Raw genomic sequence first — 26,741 nt, 5'->3', positions numbered from 1 at the left:
GATCACTAAGGAGGGATCACTAAGGAGGGATCACTGAGGATGGATCACTGAGGAGGGATCACTAAGGATGGATCACTAAAGAGGGATCACTGAGGAGGGATCACTAAGGATGGATCACTGAGGATGGATCACTAAGGAGGGATCAATAAGGAGGGATCACTGAGGATGGATCACTGAGGAGGGATCAATAAGGATGGATCACTAAGGAGGGATCACTAAGGAGGGATCACTAAGGATGGATCACTAAGGAGGGATCACTAAGGAGGGATCACTAAAGAGGGATCACTAAGGATGGATCACTAAGGAGGGATCACTAAGGAGGGATCACTAAGGATGGATCACTAAGGAGGGATCACTAAGGATGGATCACTGAGGATGGATCACTGAGGAGGGATCACTAAGGAGGGATCACTAAGGAGGGATCACTGAGGATGGATCACTAAGGAGGGATCACTAAGGATGGATCACTGAGGATGGATCACTGAGGAGGGATCACTGAGGAGGGATCACTAAGGAGGGATCACTAAGGATGGATCACTGAGGATGGATCACTAAGGATGGATCACTAAGGATGGAAATGACCTCTTAATTCCTAAAAAAAGGGCAACTTACGTCTGCCAATCAGAGGGTTAGCGCCAAGTCGGGGGGGCAGAGGGAAGGAACTGGGGTTCAGCCGAAGGCAAAGATAAGTTAGTCTTGAACAAGTGACTGGTATCATTCAATTGGCTCTTATTACATCATTAAAATAAAACTCTTAGGCTTAAAAAAGAAGAAGAAGAAGAAAATAAAGTACAACAGTCTTTGATACCAGAGGAGGAAAAAAACACAAAAAGCATTAAAAAGATCTCTAACAAAAGTTGTTGCTGAACAGAAATGAGAATATACAGTCTGATTAATAGAGGCTTTTAAAAGCCTTTTTAATAAAAGTCCACTCACAGCGGCTGGCAGCTCATGCATAAATAGGGAGGCGGGCTCTAGCTGTGATACAGGCGGATACGGTGCGATATGCTGCTGCGGCACAGGGGGCAGTTCTGCAGGGCCTCGCTGCAGATGTGGCAGCAGCAGACGTGTCCGCAGGGCAGGAAGATGACCTGCGACTGCACAGAGGGGAAGACGGTCAGCGAGCTTTCCCTTCAACAGCTTCAACAGCATCACAGGAACGGTGCAACCTGTGGCGTGACCACGCATTCTCTGGGGGGTCCTGTCCCCCCCAATATACAGCAGAAAATACCAACCTGTCCCCCCCAATATACAGCAGAAAACACCAACCTGTCCCCCCCAATATACAGCAGAAAACACCAACCTGTCCCCCCCAATATACAGAAGAAAACACCAACCTGTCCCCCCCAATATACAGCAGAAAATACCAACCTGTCCCCCCCAATATACAGCAGAAAACACCAACCTGTCCCCCCAATATACAGCAGAAAATACCAACCTGTCCCCCCCAATATACAGAAGAAAACACCAACCTGTTCCCCCCAATATACAGAAGAAAACACCAACCTGTCCCCCCCAATATACAGCAGAAAACACCAACCTGTCCCCCCCAATATACAGAAGAAAACACCAACCTGTCCCCCCCAATATACAGCAGAAAATACCAACCTGTCCCCCCCAATATACAGCAGAAAACACCAACCTGTCCCCCCAATATACAGCAGAAAATACCAACCTGTCCCCCCCAATATACAGAAGAAAACACCAACCTGTTCCCCCCAATATACAGCAGAAAACACCAACCTGTCCCCCCCAATATACAGCAGAAAATACCAACCTGTCCCCCCCAATATACAGCAGAAAACACCAACCTGCCCCCCCCAATATACAGAAGAAAATACCAACCTGTCCCCCCCAATATACAGAAGAAAATACCAACCTGTCCCCCCCAATATACAGAAGAAAATACCAACCTGTCCCCCCCAATATACAGCAGAAAATACCAACCTGTCCCCCCCAATATACAGCAGAAAATACCAACCTGCCCCCCCCAATATACAGAAGAAAATACCAACCTGTCCCCCCCAATATACAGCAGAAAACACCAACCTGTCCCCCCCAATATACAGAAGAAAATACCAACCTGTCCCCCCCAATATACAGAAGAAAATACCAACCTGTCCCCCCCAATATACAGCAGAAAATACCAACCTGTCCCCCCCAATATACAGCAGAAAATACCAACCTGCCCCCCCCAATATACAGAAGAAAATACCAACCTGTCCCCCCCAATATACAGCAGAAAATACCAACCTGTCCCCCCCAATATACAGCAGAAAATACCAACCTGTCCCCCCCAATATACAGAAGAAAATATGTAAAATGCATGTTCTCCTTTTATGAACCCTGTCAAGGGATCGGTCTCTTGTTATGTCTTATTTATTTTCAGTGTATTTCCGTCTGTTACCGGGGTAACGGCTGCGCCGCGGTCGCTAACACTCTAGCCAATGAGAGTGACCCACCGGGCGCCGTCTCAGCAGCGCCTCTCCTTATCTTTACGTTGGACTTCTACTTTTGACGGAGCCGCTGCTCAACAGAGCAGATTGTACCAGAACAGGAAATCCGACACAGAATCAACAAAATAAACTTCCGCCCCCTTTCAAAATAAAACAACTTAAAACAAAAATAACATTAGACTATTAGACTTTTCATTGTTAATGCACATTTTGAGACACTGACACAATAGAAATGAACCTGGACTTAAAAGTCCTCGGCACCTTTGTTGTCAAAGGAAAAGTCTGTAATTTGTTACATCATTAGTTGTCCTTATTAAAATATTTCCATAAACATGCTTTGGGTATTTGGTCGTTTTCCATTGGAAGCTGTCCTATTTGCTACAGAACTACTGGAAGAGCATAATTGTCATTGGTAGGTGTGTTTAAGGTCAGTAAACAGTAAGCAACTAACCAAAACAAAGTGGGGGGGCAGTCACTGTCTCGGAGAAATTACACTATTCCTTTAGATGTGAACTTATATGGTCAATGTAGTCCTCTAAACTATGTTCTAAATGTCCAATTTTTCATATATAAATAAAGAATTGTAGATAATGCACTTAACAGTTTTGTTTTTCTTGGACCCCCCCAATGTCTAAACCATGGTTACGCCCATGGTTGCCTCAGAGAAAAGCCAAATAAAGCAAATCTATGGTTTGGGGTTCACGGCGTATCGATGGAAGGAGCTTTTTTCATTACTGTTACCATGACAACGGTTAGCTGAGTCTTTCCCCTAGTATAAAGCTTAAGTTATTAGTTAAAATAATCCCCATCAGACGCATGCAAACATCATCCTGATCCAAGCTAAAGCAGCACAACAGATAAGTTCCCCAGGTCTGGACTTGCTTTCTTACCCCGGTCTCCATGCAGACCACACACTCAGAACTTCCTGGTCCCTCCACTGGGGTAGGAGCTGAGGGCGTGACGGGGGTCCCGGAGGTGTGGGGGGGGCTGGGGGGCTGTTGGGTGGAGGAATCGTGTGGAAGTGGAGGAGAGGATGGAGCTGAGGGTACGACTTCTGCTTCCTCCTCTCCCTGGACAGCTTTACAAGCTCCTGATGGAGGAGCAGAAGGTCTCATTTTACATTTTTACTTTACACAATATAAAACTGACAGTAATTATTTAACTGATGAATAAGTGCTGACACACCTGACACACCTGTTAGGCCAGCTGTTGCAGCTGTTTCATTCAGCGTAAAAAGCAGATTCCTATTATTAAGTTATTACATCGTTTTTCTTCATCATCAAACCTAAACTCCAGGATTCTAAACAGCTTCAAAGCGAACTGAGTCCCTGCATTCAGGCAGCTTCAGGCGTGAGAGCGTTTAAACCAGGGGTCAAACTCAAACTCACAGCGGGCCAAGGTTGAACAAATGAACCTTTTAATATGGAACCCAACAAGTTTTGATTTAACAATGAATACTGAACCAGCAAGGCTTAACTTTAAAGTCCAGGGGTGTGAAACTGCTAATAATAATAATAAAAACATATCAATGGCATATTAAATTAAATTAAAATTAAAATGTAATGCCTCCTTTCTGTTTGCAGCCTTCTGATTTATGTCAAAATTAGCTTCTTACACAGGCTAATAAATGTGAAAATAAAATAAGATAAACCTCTTTTCATCTCCTTTACTTTCTGGCTCCTTTGAGCTGTGTCCAGGTGTTTCGTTTCATAGTGTCGTCTGATATTATAGCCTTAGTTACCCCTTAGTTACCCCTTAGTTACCCCTTAGTTACCCCTTAGTTACCCCTTAGTTACCCCTTAGTTACTGACACGTTAGCTCCACAAACAAGACAAACAGGTCTGTCTTTTACATAAACAGATATTCTGTCTCCCACCTGTCCAGAAAAGTTCTATTTTCTGCCTTTCTTTTGGCCATTTTTTGGTAGGTAACAGTGACAGCTGTGGTTTGAGGTCGAAGTGTGGTCTGGGGGAGAGGCGGGGGGCACAAGAAGACCGCTAGCATAGATGCTACTGACACAGAGGAGGGGGTTATCTGCCTCTGTCCTAATTGACGCGCCAAAACAACAGCAGAGCATTATGGGATTTGCAGTATAAGGGGTGAATGCGGTGTTACAGCGCTGCTGCCATATAATACTGGCGGGCCAGCTCTAATTTTAATTGGAAATTGCCTCGCGGGCCAAATATAATTACACTGCGGGCCAGAGTTTGACACCTGTGGTTTAAAGGCTTCAGGGCTGCCCAACAGTCAGTAAAACAAATACCTTTAGGGTGGCGATCTCTGGCCCAGTTCAGAAGAGCTCTCTGGATTCCAGTTTCATGGATGCCCAGCTGGAAACAGAAATGAATTAAGCATTAAAGACACAGACATCGACACGTCCTCAGGAACTGGCAGCGAGGATCTGCTGATGTCTGGCTGCAGCAACAGTAAAACCAACAGAAGTGTGGTGCTGACATCACTCCAGACAGACCTTCTTGAGGTCAGAGGCTGTCATGTTGCAAAGAGCCTCAGTCGTCAGTCGATGATGAGCCAGAACAGGCAGGTAGTGCTGAGCGGAGAGTCTGCACAGCAGGTGGACCAGCTCCTTCTCCACGCCTGCTTCCTGCATTGAGATCCCAGTTTTACAACATTCTTCTGAATTTTCACAGATTTTTCACTTCTTTTTCTCCTGATTTGCAGTGACAGAGGAACCTACCTGCATCCGAAGTGACAGAGGTTTGGCATCCAGGAGTCTCTGGTACTGGATCATCCAATAGTTCTGCTGGTTGGACTCAGATTTCAATTCCATCTCCACCTGAGAAACAATTAAATGTCTGCATTAAACACCAAACTATTTATTCAATGAAGAAAAGACGGCAAGAGAAAAGCAGTAGAGGTGCTCAGAAGAAGGTAATTAAATGCAAATGTAAATGTAATTTATTTATACAACAATCCATTTCGGTACCAAAGTGCTTTACATCAGATAATAAATAAAGAAAAGAATAAGTACAAAACAATAAAATAACAGTAAACGCAATAAAATACAGCAAAATTGAATAAGATAATATAAAAGAGAGTGATCCAAAGTGCTCCAGAGTAAATTAGGCTTTGAATGTGACGGTTCCCTTTTTAAGCGCCACTGCCTTCACTTTACATGACACTGAGGGGAAAAAGGGATCCACAGCAGCGAAAACTCACCAGAACCTGCTGCAGCTCCTGCTCCCTCTGATCCCTCTGCTTCAGCAGCTGCTGCAGTAGGTCACTGAGAGCGGTGCGCTGCTCCACGAGGACCTCCTGCGCTCAGAGACAGCACAAGCTCATCAGAAAAAACATAAGAGGATCTTCATCTCACTGTAGCACCAAACACAGCAGCCTCAGCTCTGAGAACCTATCAGATCCAATGCCTGAAGTGTTCATCCTGAAGGAAACATGACCTCCTGACGTCCATCCAGGAGGTCATGTCCAGACAGACGATGCAACAAGCTTTAGTGGCACCAACAGAGAAGTTCAGGACATAGATATTTAATTTAGTTTAGCTGAGTTTGAGGATTGAAAACTCTGAAAGTTTTGGAGTTTGGTTATAGTCATCCATAAATGGCAAGAAATGTTTTATTATATGTGATTCCTATTCAAACAAGGGCCGAGTCGGTGTCCTGAGAACCCTGAGATGTCACATTCAAGGCCTTCAGCAGCAGCAGCTGTGAGCCTTTCAGGACAGAACTGGAGTGAAACCAGAATACGAGATGACCCCAGATCTGCAGCACGTCTTAAATCATCCGCATCCTACAGAACGACCGATGCCAGGAACAGGGGGTGCATTTTAAAAACTGCCCACATGAATGAAACATGACAAATCCAAGGCCTCTCTTGGAGTTAAAATGGTGCGAGAGCTGCAGCTTTCTTAGAAAAAAACGACATGTCCTCAATCACCGAGACTGAAATGTCAAGAATGCAGAGCAAGAAAAAGCAAAACAGGAACAAACTGGTGAAAAAGGAGGAATGAAACCGTTTCTCATGGTAATGTGAGGATTACTGCAGGAATATCAGGAAGGATTTTCTTTTCTCCCTCACTGAAGTATGGCAAAAGCTCTCTGCTCAGCTTTAAGACTATCCGGGCAGACAGAGACTGCAGACAGAGCGCTAACAGTAAAGGAGGAGGATCACAGAGCTGGTTAACAACAGATGGTGGAATCCTGGACCTGGCTGCAGGAACAACTCTAACAGCTCTCTGCTCAGCTTTAAGACTATCCAGGCAGACAGAGACTGCAGACAGAGCACTAACAGTAAAGGAGGAGGATCACAGAGCTGGTTAACAACAGATGGTGGAATCCTGGACCTGGCTGCAGGAACAACTCTAACAGCTCTCTGCTCAGCTTTAAGACTATCCGGGCAGACAGAGACTGTAGACAGAGCGCTAACAGTAAAGGAGGAGGATCACAGAGCTGGTTAACAACAGATGGTGGAATCCTGGACCTGGCTGCAGGAACAACTCTAACAGCTCTCTGCTCAGCTTTAAGACTATCCAGGCAGACAGAGACTGCAGACAGAGCGCTAACAGTAAAGGAGGAGGATCACAGAGCTGGTTAACAACAGATGGTGGAATCCTGGACCTGGCTGCAGGAACAGCTCTAACAGCTCTCTGCTCAGCTTTAAGACTATCCGGGCAGACAGAGACTGCAGACAGAGCGCTAACAGTAAAGGAGGAGGATCACAGAGCTGGTTAACAACAGATGGTGGAATCCTGGACCTGGCTGCAGGAACAACTCTAACAGCTCTCTGCTCAGCTTTAAGACTATCCGGGCAGACAGAGACTGCAGACAGAGCGCTAACAGTAAAGGAGGAGGATCACAGAGCTGCTTAACAACAGATGGTGGAATCCTGGACCTGGCTGCAGGAACAACTCTAACAGCTCTCTGCTCAGCTTTAAGACTATCCGGGCAGACAGAGACTGCAGACAGAGCGCTAACAGTAAAGGAGGAGGATCACAGAGCTGGTTAACAACAGATGGTGGAATCCTGGACCTGGCTGCAGGAACAACTCTAACAGCTCTCTGCTCAGCTTTAAGACTATCCGGGCAGACAGAGACTGCAGACAGAGCGCTAACAGTAAAGGAGGAGGATCACAGAGCTGGTTAACAACAGATGGTGGAATCCTGGACCTGGCTGCAGGAACAACTCTAACAGCTCTCTGCTCAGCTTTAAGACTATCCAGGCAGACAGAGACTGCAGACAGAGCGCTAACAGTAAAGGAGGAGGATCACAGAGCTGGTTAACAACAGATGGTGGAATCCTGGACCTGGCTGCAGGAACAACTCTAACAGCTCTCTGCTCAGCTTTAAGACTATCCGGGCAGACAGAGACTGCAGACAGAGCGCTAACAGTAAAGGAGGAGGATCACAGAGCTGGTTAACAACAGATGGTGGAATCCTGGACCTGGCTGCAGGAACAACTCTAACAGCTCTCTGCTCAGCTTTAAGACTATCCAGGCAGACAGAGACTGCAGACAGAGCGCTAACAGTAAAGGAGGAGGATCACAGAGCTGGTTAACAACAGATGGTGGAATCCTGGACCTGGCTGCAGGAACAGCTCTAACAGCTCTCTGCTCAGCTTTAAGACTATCCGGGCAGACAGAGACTGCAGACAGAGCGCTAACAGTAAAGGAGGAGGATCACAGAGCTGGTTAACAACAGATGGTGGAATCCTGGACCTGGCTGCAGGAACAACTCTAACAGCTCTCTGCTCAGCTTTAAGACTATCCAGGCAGACAGAGACTGCAGACAGAGCGCTAACAGTAAAGGAGGAGGATCACAGAGCTGGTTAACAACAGATGGTGGAATCCTGGACGTGTCCCTGTTCTCTGCAGCCCAGATGTTGAACAGCTGGCTGTGAGTTTCTGTCCATGTTGTCTGCTGAGAGTTCACCTGAGTTACCTGCTGACGCTGTGTGTGACATCATCAGCTGAGTTGTTGCTAAGCTACAGAAACAACAGCCCAACCCACTGATGGAGACCTCTGAAGGTTCCTACCTTCCTCTCTGCTGCACTTCAGCTTTCTACATGATTGTAGAAAATCCCATTATATAGTTAGTGTGCACTAAGATTTCTCTTCAAAACATGTTAAATATCAGCTGGGAAAGTAAGAAAAGTTCTGACTAAAACACCTGTGATGTACGCTTTAACAGCAAAGAACCAACAAAGATGGAGCACTCACACAGTTTGGATTAAAAAAAACAGCTAATGTCTGCCGTGACCGACCTTCTCAAAGGTATCCTGGAAGTCACCATGAAAATACTGATATAATCAACTTCATCCATACAGGAACCAACACAAACAGTTGAATAAAAGAGGAGAAAAAGCAGCAAAAGCCCAAATCTGTCATCCTGAAGGTGGAAAACCATTTTCCCTGATGTAGTTACATGTTTGAGCTGTTTTTAGTTGCATCTCTTTCCTTTCAGCACATAATGCTGCTTTATGCTAAACTGCTGCCATGAAGAGATGACATGAGAAAACAATGAGAGGAAAACTATAATAATCAAAAGGAAGATGGAGGAAGACATTCATGTAAATGTGGGAAGGCAAAAAAAGAAGGCGTGACACCCACCTGCAGGTTCTCAGTGTCCAGATTGCGCCTTTTAATCTCCAGTTTAGTCAGCTGCATTAATTCACCCTCAATGAGCTTGATCTGGGAACAGTGGAGAGGCAGAGATGAAGCTGGCAGGGAGAGGGAACATGCTGCTAACGCAAAGTCAGGCTGAATGAGCCGATGAAATGAGTCTCAACACTGTGTTTGGAGGAGGCAGATATGTATAGCTGGAGATTTCTGTTAGTATGAGTAAGAACTGGGTTGTGAATGAGTTGTAAGAAAAAGAAAAGAGTCTGAAGTCTGTATTCTACGGCAGTGATTTGCTGATTAACTGAACTTTTGGCCATTTAGCAGAAGCAGAAACAAGCTTTAAACCCAATGCTGACACAGACCTGGTTGCGGATGTAACCGTGAACAGCATCTTTCTGCAGCTGCAGGGCTTGGAAAGCAGCTTTCTGCATCTCTTCCTGCAAAAGAAACAACAGTCAGAGGACATTTCCCCACCAAGCTCTCTTACTGTGAAGGCAAACCTACCTCCTGTAGGATCTGGGCGATTGCTTTCGATTTGTCTAAAACTTGGAGAGACAGCATCTTGTCAAACTTCCTGTCCAAAGTCTCCATGCTGTAACAGGACCAGAGGGAGGATTAATCCATGTTTCTGAAACATCTCTGATTCACTCGATGAAGACGAGTTCGCAGGGATCTGATCTGATGTGTGCAGAGTGAGAGTTTAACCTCTTGCATGCCTCAGAGACCAAGCTCCTTCTGCGGCAGTCACTGGCCTCCTGCAGGAGGCTCATCGCGCAGCCGTCTGACAGCATCTTCTGCATGGCCGCTGGACAGAAGAGGAAGGGCAGACGGAGAGTTCGGAGCAAAAGGAAATGAGACAAAAGGTAAAAAACAAAGTCCGAGCCATGGATTTATGAAGCTGATAATGGCACATAAGGGTAACACCTCATTAATATGCTAATTTATTCATATAAATGCACATTTAAAAAGAAACAAAACTGGACATGAGAAACAATTTAAAGCTTTACGAATTAAATAGTTGAAAGTGGATGAGAACTGAATCTGTGATAGTTTACAAATCAAAAGTAAAATGATTGAAACAACAGATGAACAAATGCAAACCACACTGGTACTTTAATCCTAAAACACAAAACATGTAAGTTAGCTGCTCAAGTTCTGATAAAAAAGACCAAATAAAAGAAAAACACGGGGTCTTCTGAGAGATTTCTCCCTCAGAGGGATCAGCACAGAGCTGAAACCTGCTGCTGTGACCATGTAAACAGCAGAAGCATGAGCAAGACCACAGGTTTCTGTGGAAAGCTCAGCTATGGGTCATCAGACAGAAGCACGGTTAGCTTATCTGTGCTAATAGCCTCAGTCTCGCTCCATTCTTAGTTCTGATTGCTCAGTGAGAGACGAGTGGCTTGTGGGTTAGTGGACTGGATAGTGTGGTGGTATGATTGGCACCTTTCATGTGGGAGACCTGGGTTCAAATCCCCTCCATGAAAGGTACTACTTCCAGTAGGGGTCCTTAGGCCCCTTTTTTTTTTGGATAAAAGCGTCTGCTAAATGCATAAACATAACATAAACAACATTGTGGGGAGTTGATCCAAAAGTGCAAACAGGGGCAAAAAGAAAACAAGCAAAGCAATAAATGAATAAAATGCTTCTTTGTACTCAGGATGCAGAGCACTGAGCTTCACAGGAAGCAGACTTAGACCCAGAAGAGACTGAATCTTGGTAAATTGGTGTAGTTTGGTGCCATACCTGCGACTTCCCTCTTCCTCAGAGAACTGGACTCTTCCTGTGTGATGGCAGTCAGGTGCTCCATGCGGATCCTGTGAGGAAGAGCAATTAAAAACCATTTAACTCCTCTGCTGAAATATAAGAGACAGAGAACGGCATCCAGACTATTCTGCTTCAGGAGCTCAATGTGGGGCCGGAAAATCCTCCGTCTGCTCAAATCAAACGTCTGCTCGCTCTACGCAAAGAGCTCAAAACAAACTGGAAAGGAAAGGAAACTTGAGGCAGTCGGGGGGGGTAGCTGCATACGTGCATACGTGCATGTGTGTGCATGTGTGTGTGTGTGTGTGTGTGTCTATAAGCCCAGAGAGGCGCTTCGTCTCGCTCTCAATCAGTGCCTCGGTTCACAGGATGTCATCGTGGTACCACAGCAGGTTGCCATGGAGAAGTCCTCCATCAGGTCCCAGAGTCAACAATCAGCAGGGGGGTGGGGGGGGGGGGGGGGTGGGGGGGGGGGGGGTCAGAGCGGCTCACTGCAGCGATCTCAGGGGGGGTTCAGCAGCAGCCAAGGCCTGGTCACAGAAACGATCCAAACGCCTTTGCAAAGCCACCAGCTTCTCCAGGATGTTTTCATACTGCGGTCGATGACCACAGCCAGTAGCTCCGCCCACTGCTTCAAACATGTGGGGCAGCTTAACGGGCCTTTGGACAGCTGTCTCCAGGGCAAAGCCTAATCCAATCAGCAGAAAGCCCGTTATCATGGTTCTGAATATATAACGGAAAGAATCGCCGGGCTTACGACCCTCCATCACCCCCAGGAGTCCATCATGTGACCAGCGGCTCCATCAGGACCGGCGGGTTCCCCGAACACGAGCTTCTCATCGAGAAAATTCTGTCGATTGCGTTGAGAGACCAGCTGACCAATTCCATGATTTAAAATTTGAGAGCAATGTGGAGAGAGACAGCGAAGGAGAGGAAGAGGAGAGAAGAGAAGAGGAGAGAAGGAAGAGAAGAGAAGAGAAAAGAAGCAGGAAGAGGAGAGAAGAGAAGAGGAGAGGAGAGAAGAGAAGAGAAGAGAAGAGAAAAGAAGAGAAGAGAAAAGAAGTAGGAAGAGGAGAGAAGAGAAGAAGGAAGAGAAGAGAAGAGAAGAGAAGAGAAAAGAAGCAGGAAGAGGAGAGAAGAGAAGAGGAGAGGAGAGAAGAGAAGAGAAGAGAAGAGAAAAGAAGAGAAGAGAAAAGAAGTAGGAAGAGGAGAGGAGAGAAGCAGGAAGAGAAGAAGGAAGAGAAAAGAAGCAGGAAGAGAAGAGAAGAGAAGCAGGAAGAGAAGAAGGAAGAGAAGAGAAGAGAAGCAGGAAGAGAAGAAGGAAGAGAAAAGAAGCAGGAAGAGAAGAAGGAAGAGAAGGGAAGAGAAGAGGAGAGAAGGGAAGAGAAGAGGAGAGAAGGGAAGAGAAGAGGAGAGAAGGGAAGAGAAGAGGAGAGAAGGGAAGAGAAGAGGAGAGGAGAGGAGAGGAGAGGAGAGAAGAGAAGAGAAGCAGGAAGAGAAGAAGGAAGAGAAAAGAAGCAGGAAGAGAAGAGAAGAGAAGCAGGAAGAGAAGAAGGAAGAGAAGAGAAGAGAAGCAGGAAGAGAAGAAGGAAGAGAAAAGAAGCAGGAAGAGAAGAAGGAAGAGAAGGGAAGAGAAGAGGAGAGAAGGGAAGAGAAGAGGAGAGAAGAGGAGAGGAGAGGAGAGGAGAGGAGAGGAGAGGAGAGGAGAGGAGAGGAGAGGAGAGGAGAGGAGAGGAGAGGAGAGGAGAGGAGAGGAGAGGAGAGAAGAGAAGCAGGAAGAGAAGAAGGAAGAGAAAAGAAGCAGGAAGAGAAGAGAAGAGAAGCAGGAAGAGAAGAAGGAAGAGAAAAGAAGCAGGAAGAGAAGAAGGAAGAGAAGGGAAGAGAAGAGGAGAGAAGGGAAGAGAAGAGGAGAGAAGAGGAGAGGAGAGGAGAGGAGAGGAGAGGAGAGGAGAGGAGAGGAGAGGAGAGGAGAGGAGAGGAGAGGAGAGGAGAGGAGAGGAGAGGAGAGGAGAGGAGAGGAGAGGAGAGGAGAGAAGAGAAGCAGGAAGAGAAGAAGGAAGAGAAAAGAAGCAGGAAGAGAAGAGAAGAGAAGCAGGAAGAGAAGAAGGAAGAGAAAAGAAGCAGGAAGAGAAGAAGGAAGAGAAGGGAAGAGAAGAGGAGAGAAGGGAAGAGAAGAGGAGAGAAGAGGAGAGGAGAGGAGAGGAGAGGAGAGGAGAGGAGAGGAGAGGAGAGGAGAGGAGAGGAGAGGAGAGGAGAGGAGAGGAGAGGAGAGGAGAGGAGAGGAGAGGAGAGGAGAGGAGAGGAGAGGAGAGGAGAGGAGAGGAGAGGAGAGGAGAGGAGAGGAGAGGAGAGGAGAGGAGAGGAGAGGAGAGGAGAGGAGAGGAGAGAAGGAAGAGAAGAGAAGAGAAGAGAAGAGAAGAGAAGAGAAGAGAAGAGAAGAGAAGGAAGAGAAGAGAAGAGAAGAGAAGAGAAGAGAAGAGAAGGAAGAGAAGGTAGATGCGAGCGCCTTCATGGAGAGCCGGAAGAGGAAAATCTACCTGAATAAATGTGGAACTTTCTGTACCACACATTCAAAGCCTTTTATCTTACATTAGTGGGTTTCAGGGTGTGAACGGGAGGAAAATCTGAATAAAAGCAGGCTCAGGAAACACCAGCATGTCCTGTAAACTGTTCTGTCCTTTTTCTCACATGCACTCGGACAGAGATCCATCAGAAGCCTGAGTTTGGTAAGCAGAAAGCAACTGGATGACGTGTTGGAGAGGCTCAGCTGTAACAGATTTTAATGGATCTCTCCACTCACCGATCTGCCTCCATGGCTTGAAGGAACTCTGCGCTCTTCTTCTGCCTGCAAAGACCCAGAAAACGGACTGAAGTTACCAGGAACACAGCTGTGGAAACAGACAACACCCTACAGCAGCTTCCTCCTCCAGGTTTCACCTGTTGTTGTCCATCAGCATGCTGCTGATTCGACTGCCGATGCGGTCCTCAGCTTGCCGGACTTTCTCCAGCACCAGCAGCCTCTCAGCTTCCTGAGCCCTCTGCTGCTGGCTGAAGCCCAGTTCCACGCGCTCCTGCTCCTAAACACCAGAAAGATTCACCTCAGCGATGCAAAACACCCACATTCACAGACAACTTCACTTAGTTAGTAAGTGGTTGTTTCAGCGTTAGCGAACAAACACAAAAATAAGAGGAATTTAAACCATTAACAGCACAAGAACTGCATCAATCCAGCTTCTGTATTTATGATAATAAAGCAGTTATAACCGAGTTAGACATTCAGATTCAAACAGACATTTGAAGCTCTACACATCTTATTAATGTAATTATTCTCATGTAATGCACAGATATAAAAAAGCTGAATAGATTTACAAAGCTTTGGTTTGGTTTTTTTTAATTAAAAATTATTATCATTTTTTTAAATTATTATTATTTTTAAAAATTGAATTAGTTTTATAATTCTTTTTTCCATTTATTTGATTATTTATTTATTAAATTATATATAATTATATATAATATATATTTAATTATTAATATATAATATTCATTTAATTATATATAATTATATATAATATATATTTAATTATTAATATATAATAGTCATTTAATTATATATAATATATATTTATATAATTTATTTTTTATTATTATACATATAATTATTATATAATCTTTTATATAATTTTATTTATTTATATTTATTTTTTATTATTTTATCTATCTATTTTATTTTATTTTGTTGCAATCAATAAACTTTTTTTATTTGTATTTAAAGTGCTTAACAAATAAAGTTGGATTGGAATGATATATTTTTTTTTTTCATTAATCTAACTAATTATGAAGATTAAGCTCCACTGAACACTCAATATGTTCATATTTATGCATTTAGCAGACGCTTTATAACCATCAGACGCTTTATAACCATCAGACGCTTTATAACCATCAGACAGCAGTAAAAAGCTTCATGCAGCTTCATGTGAACGGCAGGAACCCCCGTACCTGTCGGACTGAATTGAGGATGTTTTCCTTGTGGACGTTGTTCATGAGGAGAAGCTGGGTGTGCTCTCTCTGCTTCTGCTCCAGATGCCACTCAAAGGCCAGCTTCTCTTGCTGCTTCTGCTCCTGAAGAAGAGACACAGCGGTAAGCAAAGCTGGAACTATTCATGTTCGAGCTCCAAGCCGTCAGAAAGTCCAATAAACTAAACCAAGTGACAACGCTTCACTAAAGCTACACTTTATTACATTTAATTACCATTTAAGAAAGAAAGAAAAATCAGTCCAGATGAAGGTGGACCAACACAGTGGAAATATTAGAGAACTGGTGTCACAAACCTTTCTCTTCTCGTAGTCACTGAATTTATTCTGCAAAAGAAGGAGAATAAAGGTTGGATGAGACTTCCTCAACAGAATCCAGTCTGCAGTCCAAGCAGCAATCAAAAGTGTCCATAAAACTTCCCCCTGCTTTAAAACCACCTGCAGAGCCGCCTTCTGCTGCCAATGCAGCTCTGATCCATGGAGTCAGAGACTCCAGCCAGCTCTGAATGTTTCTGTTTCTGTATTTATCAGACGCTTTTATCCAAAGAGACTTACAAATGAAGATATAACAGCTTTATAAAAGCTAACAATAAGCTCCATAGAAGGAACCCAGGAGTCCGACTCTGTCAGAGGGGACAGAGTAGAGATAGGGTGCAGGCATAGAAGGAAGAGCAGAAAGATAAAGAGCAGAGATAGAGGGGGGAGGGAAGTACAAGGTAAGTGCTGGGATAGGAGATGCTCTCTGAAGAGCTGGGTTTTCAGGAGCTTCTTGAAGATAGACAGGGACGCCCCTGTTCTGGTAGCGCTCGGTAGGTCATTCCACCATCGTGGAACGACACATGAACAGAGTTTGGATTGTCTTAGGCGTGGTGTAGGAGCTGCTAGACGACAATCCTGGGACCAACGGAGGGACCCAGTTGGGACAGAAGCCTTTGCAAGAGCCTTCAAGTAGATGGAGCCGTTCCATTAAGCTCTTTGTAGCTAACATCAGGGACTTGGATCTGATGCGGGCGGCTAAGGGCAGCCAGAGGAGCTCAATGAACAGAGGGGGGACGTGTTCTTTTAGGCTGATCCAAGACCAGACGCACCGCCGCGTTCTGGACCATCTGCAGAGGTTTCACAGGCTGGAGACCAGTTAGGAAACCAGTTAGGAAACCAGTTAGGAGACCAGTTAGGAGACCAGTTAGGAGACCAGTTAGGAGACCAGTTAGGAGACCAGTTAGGAGACCAGTTAGGAAACCAGTTAGGAAACCAGTTAGGAAACCAGTTAGGAGACCAGTTAGGAGACCAGTTAGGAAACCAGTTAGGAAACCAGTTAGGAGACCAGTTAGGAGACCAGTTAGGAGACCAGTTAGGAAACCAGTTAGGAAACCAGTTAGGAGACCAGTTAGGAGACCAGTTAGGAGACCAGTTAGGAGACCAGTTAGGAAACCAGTTAGGAAACCAGTTAGGAGACCAGTTAGGAGACCAGTTAGGAGACCAGTTAGGAGACCAGTTAGGAGACCAGTTAGGAAACCAGTTAGGAAACCAGTTAGGAGACCAGTTAGGAGACCAGTTAGGAGACCAGTTAGGAGACCAGTTAGGAAACCAGTTAGGAAACCAGTTAGGAAACCAGTTAGGAGACCAGTTAGGAGACCAGTTAGGAGACCAGTTAGGAGACCAGTTAGGAAAGCGCTGCAGGAGTCAAGGTGGGAGATGACCATGGCCTGCAGCAGGAGCTGGGGGGCATGTTGGGTTCGGTATGGTCTGATCTTTCTGAAGGGTTGTTTTTCCAGAACATCCCAACAGATCTACACTTTGTTCATGTCAGAAACATGAAGTCACACCATATCGACCGTTTATCTTAGCCTAACACATCCTGACGCCTCCCACTCACACAGACAGGTTTCCTGTCACAGGCTGTCATGCTGCAGCTGATCGTGTAAAACTTCGTGTAAAACGCTGTACCTTCCAGGCTTCTTCCACGCCATCCAAACAGTCGGCGCTCGGTTTGCCGCAGTCGCTCTCCAGCACCGGCAGGAGATACTGGGACGGCGGGCAGTACTTCTCTCCCAGCTCTGAAAACCATAACAACCGAATGAGCCAACAGAATGTGCATTATTCATTTATTTATTCATTATGATGCATGCATTCAGCTCCAGTTCGAAGCCTCTCTGACAGCAGCAGCAGTCCCACGTGTTGTGGAGCAAAGTTTTCATCCCTTTCACATTGGATTTAATCAGAAAACAAGAGAGAAAAGGTTGAGTGCAACAAGGAATTAAAGGAATTAATGGCCAAACGTAAGCAGGGCAGGTTGGAAACACACCTTAGGGTGAAGAACTTCTTCCTCTTAAGTTCATCCTTTCGGGGCGATGGACACTCTGCAGATACAGCCATTAATCCCGCTGTTTTAGACACTATCAGGCTCCAAAGGTAACAAACCTCCCACTGCTGACAACACTGCAGAGTGGGTTTGCTCTAACCCAGGGGTCGGGAACCTATGGCTCGCCAGCCAGGTGTGGCTCTTTTGATGATTGCATCTGGCTCGCAGATAAAACTAAATATTCTCACTTGTTTTAATCCATCCATCGATTTTTCATGTCCTGTTCAGGGCTGCAGGAGCGATTGTCCATTATTTTAATTGGATGATACTGGACTACGTTGGCAGCGTAAAACAGGTAAACGCCCCCTTTTGAATCAGTCTGCTCGGTCATTAGCTCAAAGCTAACCCTTCGACGAAGAAAAAAAGATGACGAGTATCGTACATTTCAGGCCGAATGGACTGAAGAATTCGCCTTTGTGGAGAGAGCAAATTCTGCGGTGCGTCTAATTTGCAAAGACAAAATTACATCGATGAAACGGTCGAATGTAAAGCGGCACTTCGACACGCGCCATGCTACCTTTGCATCAAAATACCCGGCAGGAGACAGCAGAAAGAAAGCGTGCCAAGAGCTACTGAGCAGGGTACAAGCTAGAGCTACTGAGCAGGGTACAAGCTAGAGCTACTGAGCAGGGTACAAGCTAGAGCTACTGAGCAGGGTACAAGCTAGAGCTACTGAGCAGGGTACAAGCTAGAGCTACTGAGCAGGGTACAAGCTAGAGCTACTGAGCAGGGTACAAGCTAGAGCTACTGAGCAGGGTACAAGCTAGAGCTACTGAGCAGGGTACAAGCAAGAGCTACTGAGCAGGGTACAAGCTAGAGCTACTGAGCAGGGTACAAGCTAGAGCTACTGAGCAGGGTACAAGCTAGAGCTACTGAGCAGGGTACAAGCTAGAGCTACTGAGCAGGGTACAAGCTAGAGCTACTGAGCAGGGTACAAGCTAGAGCTACTGAGCAGGGTACAAGCCAGAGCTACTGAGCAGGGTACAAGCTAGAGCTACTGAGCAGGGTACAAGCCAGAGCTACTGAGCTGGGTACAAGCCAGAGCTACTGAGCAGGGTACAAGCTAGAGCTACTGAGCAGGGTACAAGCCAGAGCTACTGAGCAGGGTACAAGCTAGAGCTACTGAGCAGGGTACAAGCTAGAGCTACTGAGCAGGGTACAAGCTAGAGCTACTGAGCAGGGTACAAGCTAGAGCTACTGAGCAGGGTACAAGCTAGAGCTACTGAGCAGGGTACAAGCTAGAGCTACTGAGCAGGGTACAAGCTAGAGCTACTGAGCAGGGTACAAGCTAGAGCTACTGAGCGGGGTACAAGCTAGAGCTACTGAGCAGGGTACAAGCTAGAGCTACTGAGCAGGGTACAAGCCAGAGCTACTGAGCAGGGTACAAGCTAGAGCTACTGAGCAGGGTACAAGCCAGAGCTACTGAGCTGGGTACAAGCTAGAGCTACTGAGCAGGGTACAAGCCAGAGCTACTGAGCAGGGTACAAGCTAGAGCTACTGAGCAGGGTACAAGCTAGAGCTACTGAGCAGGGTACAAGCTAGAGCTACTGAGCAGGGTACAAGCTAGAGCTACTGAGCAGGGTACAAGCTAGAGCTACTGAGCAGGGTACAAGCTAGAGCTACTGAGCAGGGTACAAGCTAGAGCTACTGAGCAGGGTACAAGCTAGAGCTACTGAGCAGGGTACAAGCTAGAGCTACTGAGCAGGGTACAAGCTAGAGCTACTGAGCAGGGTACAAGCTAGAGCTACTGAGCAGGGTACAAGCAGCCAGCAGCAACCCGGCAAGGGGACTATAATTCTGCTAGCTTTGCTGGATCTTTAGCAATAGTGAGGAACAGAAAACCATTCACAGATGGCGAGTATGCTAATAAATAATATGCTAATATCTGCTAATATAATATGCTAATAAATTCAGAGGCTTATTATACTGACATTTAGTTGAATTCACTTTTAAAATATATTATATGGCTCTCATTGAAATAAATTTCCAATTTTTTTGCTTTCATGGCTCTCTTAGTCAAAAAGGTTCCCGACCCCTGCTCTACAGCAAGCAACTGATTTAGTTATTGATGATCTGGCATCAGCTGGACCAGGCTCTGCCTCAACATGTCTGACTGACGCGTCTCCGTGGCAACACTCCGGATGGGCCTGAGCAGCCAAACTGAAGCTATGCTATGAGGCTATGCTAAAAGAGTTGAATGATGCAGCATAATTAAAGAAGTATGCAAACAGAGAATCTAAGCTGCGACTCAACCAAAGCACACATGATCCCATCAGATCTGGCAGAGCTACAGACTTGGGCAGAATTTATAAGGCTGTCAAATGAAGGTGGAAAATACTGATGATGACCTGAAATCTTTCAGTATTCGAGCTGCCGTATTGGCTTTTTCTTCTCTTTCCACTCAGCAGGTGGAATTTACCTCCAACTCTTCAGCTGGGTGTGAAATCTCTTCAGAATAAGCCCAGAGTTTCATTATACTTCTTATATGCATGAAGGTAAGGTTGATCCTGTACTGTTTTAATAAAAAAAACCTTTTCTTTTCCTGATTATTTGTGCATAAAAGTGTCTTCAGTTCAACTTCTGCACTATATTCTCAGCTATCAGTGGCGTAATTACCCATTTCACGTATAAAATCTGTGCACATGCTCTGTTGAAACGGCTTCTCAATGATGCAAGGACAGTTTTTACATTGGTTGAATGAATAGTTTCCTTCCTTTCCCACAGCAGGCCTCAGCCACATCTGGCCAGATCATAGCTGGCTTCGGTGAGGTTTATAGCCTCAAACAGCACCAAAGTGACCCCCACTGTGGCTCAGCTTAATGGTCACCAGTGCGGAAGCATTTAGCTGCATTATGTAAACCGTACCAGCGCAGAGGAAGCGTTGGATGCTCTCTGTTCCCTCTGCACACACAGATGTGGGTGGGTAGGACATCACGGCAGCATCGAGAGACAAGCTCTGTCACAGAATACACACAAAGGTTTGAATGATATCTACACTTTGAGCTTTCCAGCATTAAAGTGAGTTAGAGAGCCAGAACACACACCTCTAAGGTTCGGATGTAAGCCAGAGCTTTAGGAAGCTGCACAACGCTGTTATCGCTCAGATCCAAGGTGCGCAGGCTGCTTAAAGAGCCAACGGCGTCCGGCAGCTCGCTGAGGCAGTTCCCTGTTGAACAGACAGTAATGCAAAACTTTAACTGCTATCACGAGACACATCGTCTCACTCTGGAACAAGCAGGCAGGGAACTGCTTACCTTTCAAGTTGAGTGTCTGCAAGAGCCGAAGATTCCCGATGGACTCTGGAAGGGCCTTGAGACGGTTCTTCTCCACATTTAGAATCTGACCACATGGATAAAATCAGTAGGTTTCATGGAGAATGATTTACTGTGTACCTTAGGAGGAGTTCAGGCTGGGTTTACCTGCAGGGTGGAGATTTTCCCAATGTCCTCAGGCAGTGAGGTGAGCTTGTTTTCATGCAGATCCAAAACCTTTGGAAAACACCAAGGAGGAAATGGCATGAAGGTAAAAACCACAGATCAGTCAATATGCCAGAGTCTGTGATGAGCAGCAGCTGCTGGTGGAGCTGAAGGTGTGTGACTACACAACAGAAAGGGTTTGTATGCGACTCCATTCAAGCTGGAATGATGCGGTCAGAATCTGTTGTGGTAACGATAAAAGGCTTTTATATCTCCACACTGAAAATCAATCTAAGATTCTGTCTCTAAGAGGCAAACTCGTATCACAGCAAGTCATCAGAAATGTGTGACTTCAAGGCAAAACAAGGAACTTCAGGGTGAGTAAGTATGAAGTAAGTGAATAAGATTAGCTAAGATTAGCTCACATGCTAAGATTAGCTCACATGGAACAAGGAACTAAAGGCATGGAAAACATGGAAATGCAAAACAAGGAACTTTAGGGTGAGTAAGTGAATAAGAGAATAAGATGTTAGTAAGTATGAAGTAAGTGAATAAGATTAGCTAAGATTAGCTCACATGCTAAGATTAGCTTACATGGAACAAGGAACTAAAGGCATGGAAAACATGGAAATGCAAAACAAGGAACTTTAGGGTGAGTAAGTATGAAGTAAGTGAATAAGATTAGCTAAGATTAGCTCACATGCTAAGATTAGCTTACATGCTAAGATTAGCTCACATGGAACAAGGAACTAAAGGCATGGAAAACATGGAAATGCAAAACAAGGAACTTTAGGGTGAGTAAGTATGAAGTAAGTGAATAAGATTAGCTAAGATTAGCTCACATGCTAAGATTAGCTCACATGCTAAGACTAGCTCACATGCTAAGATTAGCATGTGAAGCTAAGCTGTTAAATCTGACATGCATTACAAATACAAAATGATGTCATATTAATACCATATTAAACGAAGCTATGCGAGTTAATTCTCACAGAAACTTGTATCAGAAAACTAAATGATTTCACCTTCTTTTCAAATGTGCCATCAAGCTTTTGACTAGCTCACATGCTAAGATTAGCTCACATGGAACAAGGAACTAAAGGCATGGAAAACATGGAAAGCCAAAATAAGGAACTTTAGGGTGAGTAAGTATGAAGTAAGTGAATAAGATTAGCTAAGATTAGCTCACATGCTAATCTTAGCATGTGAAGCTAAGCTGTTAAATCTGACATGCATTACAAATACAAAATGATGTCATATTAATACCATATTAAACGAAGCTATGCGAGTTCATTCTCACAGAAACTAAATTATTTCACCTTCTACTCAAATCAAGCCTTTGTCTGGTTTACCTTTAAAGTGGCGAGAGTGCTGATGTCACATCCTTTGGGCAGCAGATACCTCAGCTCATTGTTATGGAGGATAAGGACCTGAAACAAGGACGTGTAAGACTGCTCAGACAGGCACAAAGTTTAACATACTGTACACAGCCTGCTCCCTTTCTGAAGCTTTAATTGAGTTATAGACACAAGTTATGACTTCTGTCTCCTTTAGCAGTGAGAGTTGTTCCATAAACCCTGAAAACCACGTTGATCTGACTCGATCCTTATGAGTTAGTGTCAAAAACTGCAGTTCCACTCATCTGTCAACATCCCAAATGTGATGAAAGTGATGTGATGCGCTTAAAATACGCTCTTAATTGATAATTATCATATAATTCATTACAATTCTTCCAACTTTAAAGCTTAAAATAGCATCTTTACTGTACCTTCTTCTGTAGCACCTTACAAATGGAAAAGGCACTTGATGGGACCTGTGGCAGAACACATCATAGATCAATAAATAAATAATTACTTGTACAAATAACCACATACAGAGCAGTACTTTTCCAAAGGATTCTTTATCCCCTTCACTTATGAGAAGAGGTGCAAAGACAGGATGAAGGAGAAGAAACACCTGGCTGAGATCTGCTGTCTGTCACATTTCAGAGCTCTGAAACCGCTTTTTTCATCTTTATATCAGCTCATATCCTTCTGGGTTCTAAAACAACACCAGAACCCGTTTCCCAAAAGATTATTCATCAGCATCAATGCTTGAGAAAAGGTTTTTTAAAATGAAATGAAGCCACACGGCTGGAGCTCAGGAGGAGGAGATCGGGATCAGAAATCAGGTCAGAATAATGTTCTTTGTTTTTCAGTGAGATGGACAGATCCAATATGTTGACCGACAGTTTGAAAGCAATAGTTCCCTTTCACTGCTTTAGAGTCTCTGTCACAGAGTCTAACTGTAATGAAATGCATTATATACACAGTTATTCTCTTCCTTTGTGGCTTGTTAGTGTAAAAAACATGGATTTTATGTAGCGGCAGCAGTGTGGTGATGGGAGTTGGTCGACTGCAGCTACATACAACCATCCCCATAAAAAAGGGCTTTTAAATCACACCAATAAGCAGCTTCAGACTCACCTCTGAGAGCTCACAGCTTGATATGTCCAAGATGTCATCAGCGCCTGCTTCTTTGGACTGAAGAGTAAAAGATGAGTGAAATTTATTATCTGCAACAGCAGCACAAGCTACAGCTACAGCTGGTGACCTGCACAAGTAAAGAGGGCTTTCACTGGAGCTGCAGCGATGCACTAATCGCACCATACGATACGATACGATACGATACGATACGATACACGGCGTTCAGCCAACAATTCAACATGCTGTTTTTAAACAATTCGATACGATTTAATACACATTTTCTGAAAGATGTTAAAGGGACAGTGCGATTTGACATGAATCGTTGCTGATTGGACGGTGGTCTGACCTTTGAACCGGAAGGACAACACAAACATGTCACAAACTGTCTTCAGACTCATGTTTATGTTGTGAATATTACATCATCAACCTGCTTGTTTTACTTGCTAAATACCATAAACACAAATCCAAATTCTTTAATCACAAACCATCTTTAATCCATCTTTGAGAAGGAGCTCAAACAAAACATTACAACAATCCTACATTCTATAAACAGAAAAGCCATCAAAACCACTGAGCTATGCTCTTTATATGACATTTTATTAACTAATTTATCACTGTTTTGTATAATGTGACCCCCCCCCCCAGCATAGCTTTGTAATATATTAATGTTCTGTGTTTTCACTTATTGTAACGTCTGACTTTTCAATAAAGTTTGCTTAAAAAAATATATAAAAATCGACACTTGCGGCTGAAAATCGATACTTTATCGGGTATCAAAATCACAGGCTGTGAGCCCCTCTTCTTACCCTGCATAGCTGATACTCAAACCTCTTCTGAGAGTCATCGCTGGGCTTCCTCTTCCTGAAGAACAGAGGCATCCTGAGTCCTGTGGTCTCCGCCTGCAGCGTTTCCCGACTGCCTCTCCACGAAGTGAAGAGCCGCTCCAGGTGGAGAAACACCGACCACGCCGCCTGGTAAAAGGTAGAAGAAAAGCCAGCAGCTGATCACTGAAGGATATGAAATGACCCATTTGATTAAAAGAAGGGACACATTAAAGGAAAACCCAACACAAAGTGTCTTAGGAAAGGTGCTGGGCTGCAAAATGTGCATAAAACAGCCACCAGATGCACAGGCTGGCTTTTTTTCTTGGTTTTATCAACCCTCCACCGTTAGATGCAGGTGTCGGAGCTACAGGGTTAGAGCCATTTTGATTTTCTCTTGGTAATACGGTAGAGAGAAACCTCTGCATCTCACAGCTGTGGAAAAGTTGTAATAAATATATGCAGAACAGCTTTTATCGCTGAATTATTCCTTTGTTGGTAAAACTCTTCCTGCAGCTGATAAACCATCTCTGCATGTGCAGAGAAGGAGAGAAAGAGGGATAAAGAATGAGGCTGTGATCAAACCATGGTGGATTTATTCAGTCATTTAAAAAGGCAAAGCAGGACAAAACAAAGCAAGTAGTTCAAAGCTAAAGTGGTGAAACATGAAGAGCAGAATATGTTTTACACTGGAGAAGCTAATACTGTGGAAGCAGAGTCTTACAGGTGGTCAGAGACATCCAGTTATGCTTTAATCATGTTTTACATGCGTCTGGAACATTAACTTCAGCCAAATGAGGCTATATTCTGGGATGGTTCAGTTATATAAACAGTGTAACTGCTGAGACTAATGAGATCATCAACCTCAAAACCTGAGCAACACCACAAAAACTGAGAATTATCTCAATTTGCTGCTACTTCCAGCTTGAAAATATCCTGAATGTCAGGACAAAAACCAGGTGATGAAGTCCAATCAGGTGTCTGTCGACCGAACTGAATGTTCCCAGGAGAAGAATAACAACATATCCATTTAAAAACTCAAAATTAAGTGTTAAAAAGAGGTGAAACAGTCAGAATACTTTCAAACCGACAGTGTAATCCAGAACTGATGTGGTGGCCGGTACCAGACTGGAGTTCTCTGACGGCTGAACTTGCAGAAGCAGCTTTTAATGCAGGACTGAGTACAGCGAGAACGTTTTTACAGTAAGCAAACTTCAGAAATGGTTCATATGTTGAGCAGAAGAAGAAAATCCATCACAAACGTTACTGCAGTGAAGTCAAAGCTTCATGCAGACGCCTGCAGAAAGATCTCAGTAAAAGAGTGAGATCATCAACAACTAATTCTAACCTCTTCCCAGCCTTAAAAGCAAATGTCCAAGCTTTCTAAACACTTTCACAGCTCCATTAGTTGCTCAAACATTGAGTTCTCCATACGTGAGTTAGTTCCATTAGTTCTGCGCTGAACTGTTGTTAAATCAGTGCTTCACAGCAGCCAGATTAACCCGGCTGCCTGCACCGCTCACCTCTGTTTACCTGCCTCATCACATGATCTGCAACCCCCCTTTTATGAGCCACTATGGGTTTTTATTTATGGGGTTTTTTAAATGATCCAACAGAGAAAACCTACCTGAACACTTTTAACAGGTGAGAGCGCTGCTGATTACCTTTAAAACAGCAGCTGCAGTCATCATTTTACTGACCAGAAGTGCAGCGTAATCACAGATGGAAACAAATACACTGCTTTGGGCCTCAGTGTTCAAGAAGCTCCTTTAAGGGCTTTTTATAGGCTGAGAAGGAACTGTGGAACAAGCCAAAAAAAAACTCATTTTAAGGGTAAACCACTCCTGAAACAAAGCTATTTCATAGCTTATGCTGCATCCTTGGCACCATTAATAACGGCTTAATTACTGAGCAGCAGTTCCATAATTATTTATGTAATAAACCACCAAAACACAAATCATACCCACTGCTAACAAGCTTAATGCAGAACACATGTTGTTCTGAAAAGTCATTCCTGATCTCAAAATGGGAAATAACCAACCTGACCAACTCCTGACTTAAACTGTCACCATTACACAATCTAACAGGCCTTTTTGAACAGATTCAGGACGCGTTTAAATCAAAAACACCGTAGACAGGAAGCTTGTTTCTATCGGACATTTCAGCCCAAAGCGATGAGCCACAGTCAGCTGCAGAGGACGCCCGTGTCACGCCGTGGGTTCGTGGTGTTTGCTAGCTGCACAGCAGGCCCTGTGGGTGTGGAAGTGTTACCAAAGAGCCAACCTTAGCTGCTCTCACCAGCTCCAAGGTTCCTGAAAGGCTAAATGTGCATAAATAACAACCCAACCGGGAGGATGTTAACCTTTCCCATTACAGTTTACCAATCTGGCTACATTTAGTGAGCAAACACACGCTAACAAATGTAGCATGTAAGCAAAAACCCAGAAACTATGACATGATGACATCAAGTTCTAGTAAAGTTAGACTACAGCTTGGTTTTATACTCACAGGCTCAGTGTTGATGGGTCACTGCTTCTCTCTGGTTTGAAGCAAAATATGATGATGGGGAAGTTCCGATGACTGCTAGCGTAACTAATAACGTCAGTGGCTGACCGAAGCTGTCGTGAGAGGCTAAATAAATCTGTATAACATGACGAGTTACTGTCGTGAGTCAAACAAACAACAAAAAAACTGCCAATATTTCCTCTCTAAGCCCTGTTAAGATCACGCAACAATGATTACATTAATCATAATAAACCGACGCTGCGTTCGCGTTACATCAGAAGTTTGAACCGGAAACAAAGTACGATTTGCTCAGGGCCGCAGCAAGCTAATATTA

At 44.5% G+C, this 26,741-nt stretch overlaps 1 protein-coding gene across 1 annotated transcript; it reads right to left on the bottom strand.

Moving 5' to 3' along the window:
• Positions 1-554: 554 nt before the first annotated feature.
• Positions 555-26,661, bottom strand: lrsam1 (leucine rich repeat and sterile alpha motif containing 1). The gene is made up of 25 exons (XM_072372007.1): positions 26,411-26,661; positions 23,888-24,052; positions 23,082-23,138; positions 22,385-22,429; positions 21,969-22,046; positions 20,623-20,691; positions 20,458-20,542; positions 20,248-20,369; positions 20,069-20,159; positions 16,789-16,898; positions 15,139-15,168; positions 14,806-14,928; positions 13,747-13,886; positions 13,610-13,654; positions 10,792-10,862; positions 9,751-9,850; positions 9,550-9,637; positions 9,408-9,482; positions 9,034-9,114; positions 5,634-5,729; positions 5,152-5,250; positions 4,927-5,058; positions 4,720-4,786; positions 3,347-3,546; positions 555-1,097 (listed from the first exon to the last, which is right to left on the bottom strand). Exons 2-25 carry the CDS (start codon positions 23,957-23,959, stop codon positions 975-977), a joined length of 2,199 nt encoding a protein of 732 aa, XP_072228108.1. The 5' UTR covers positions 23,960-24,052; positions 26,411-26,661; the 3' UTR covers positions 555-974.
• Between the last annotated feature and the right edge of the window lie 80 nt (positions 26,662-26,741).

This window comes from Leuresthes tenuis, unplaced genomic scaffold, assembly GCF_036924035.1.
Source record: "Leuresthes tenuis unplaced genomic scaffold, fLeuTen1.0.hap1 SCAF_19, whole genome shotgun sequence".
In the NCBI taxonomy this organism is placed as follows: Eukaryota; Metazoa; Chordata; class Actinopteri; order Atheriniformes; family Atherinopsidae; genus Leuresthes; species Leuresthes tenuis.
Note: the sequence above shows the minus strand (reverse complement) of the source record. Positions and strands in the feature narration are given on the sequence as shown.

Coding starts and splice junctions, on each gene's coding strand:
- lrsam1 (XM_072372007.1), bottom strand. CDS start 23,959: ATGCCTCTGTTCTTCAGGAAGAGGAAGCCCAGCGATGACTCTCAGAAG. Junction 13,887..14,805: donor TCCTCAATTCAGTCCGACAG/GTACGGGGGTTC, acceptor TCTGGTGTTTAG/GAGCAGGAGCGCGTGGAACT. Junction 4,787..4,926: donor CAGCCTCTGACCTCAAGAAG/GTCTGTCTGGAG, acceptor TTCTGTTTCCAG/CTGGGCATCCATGAAACTGG.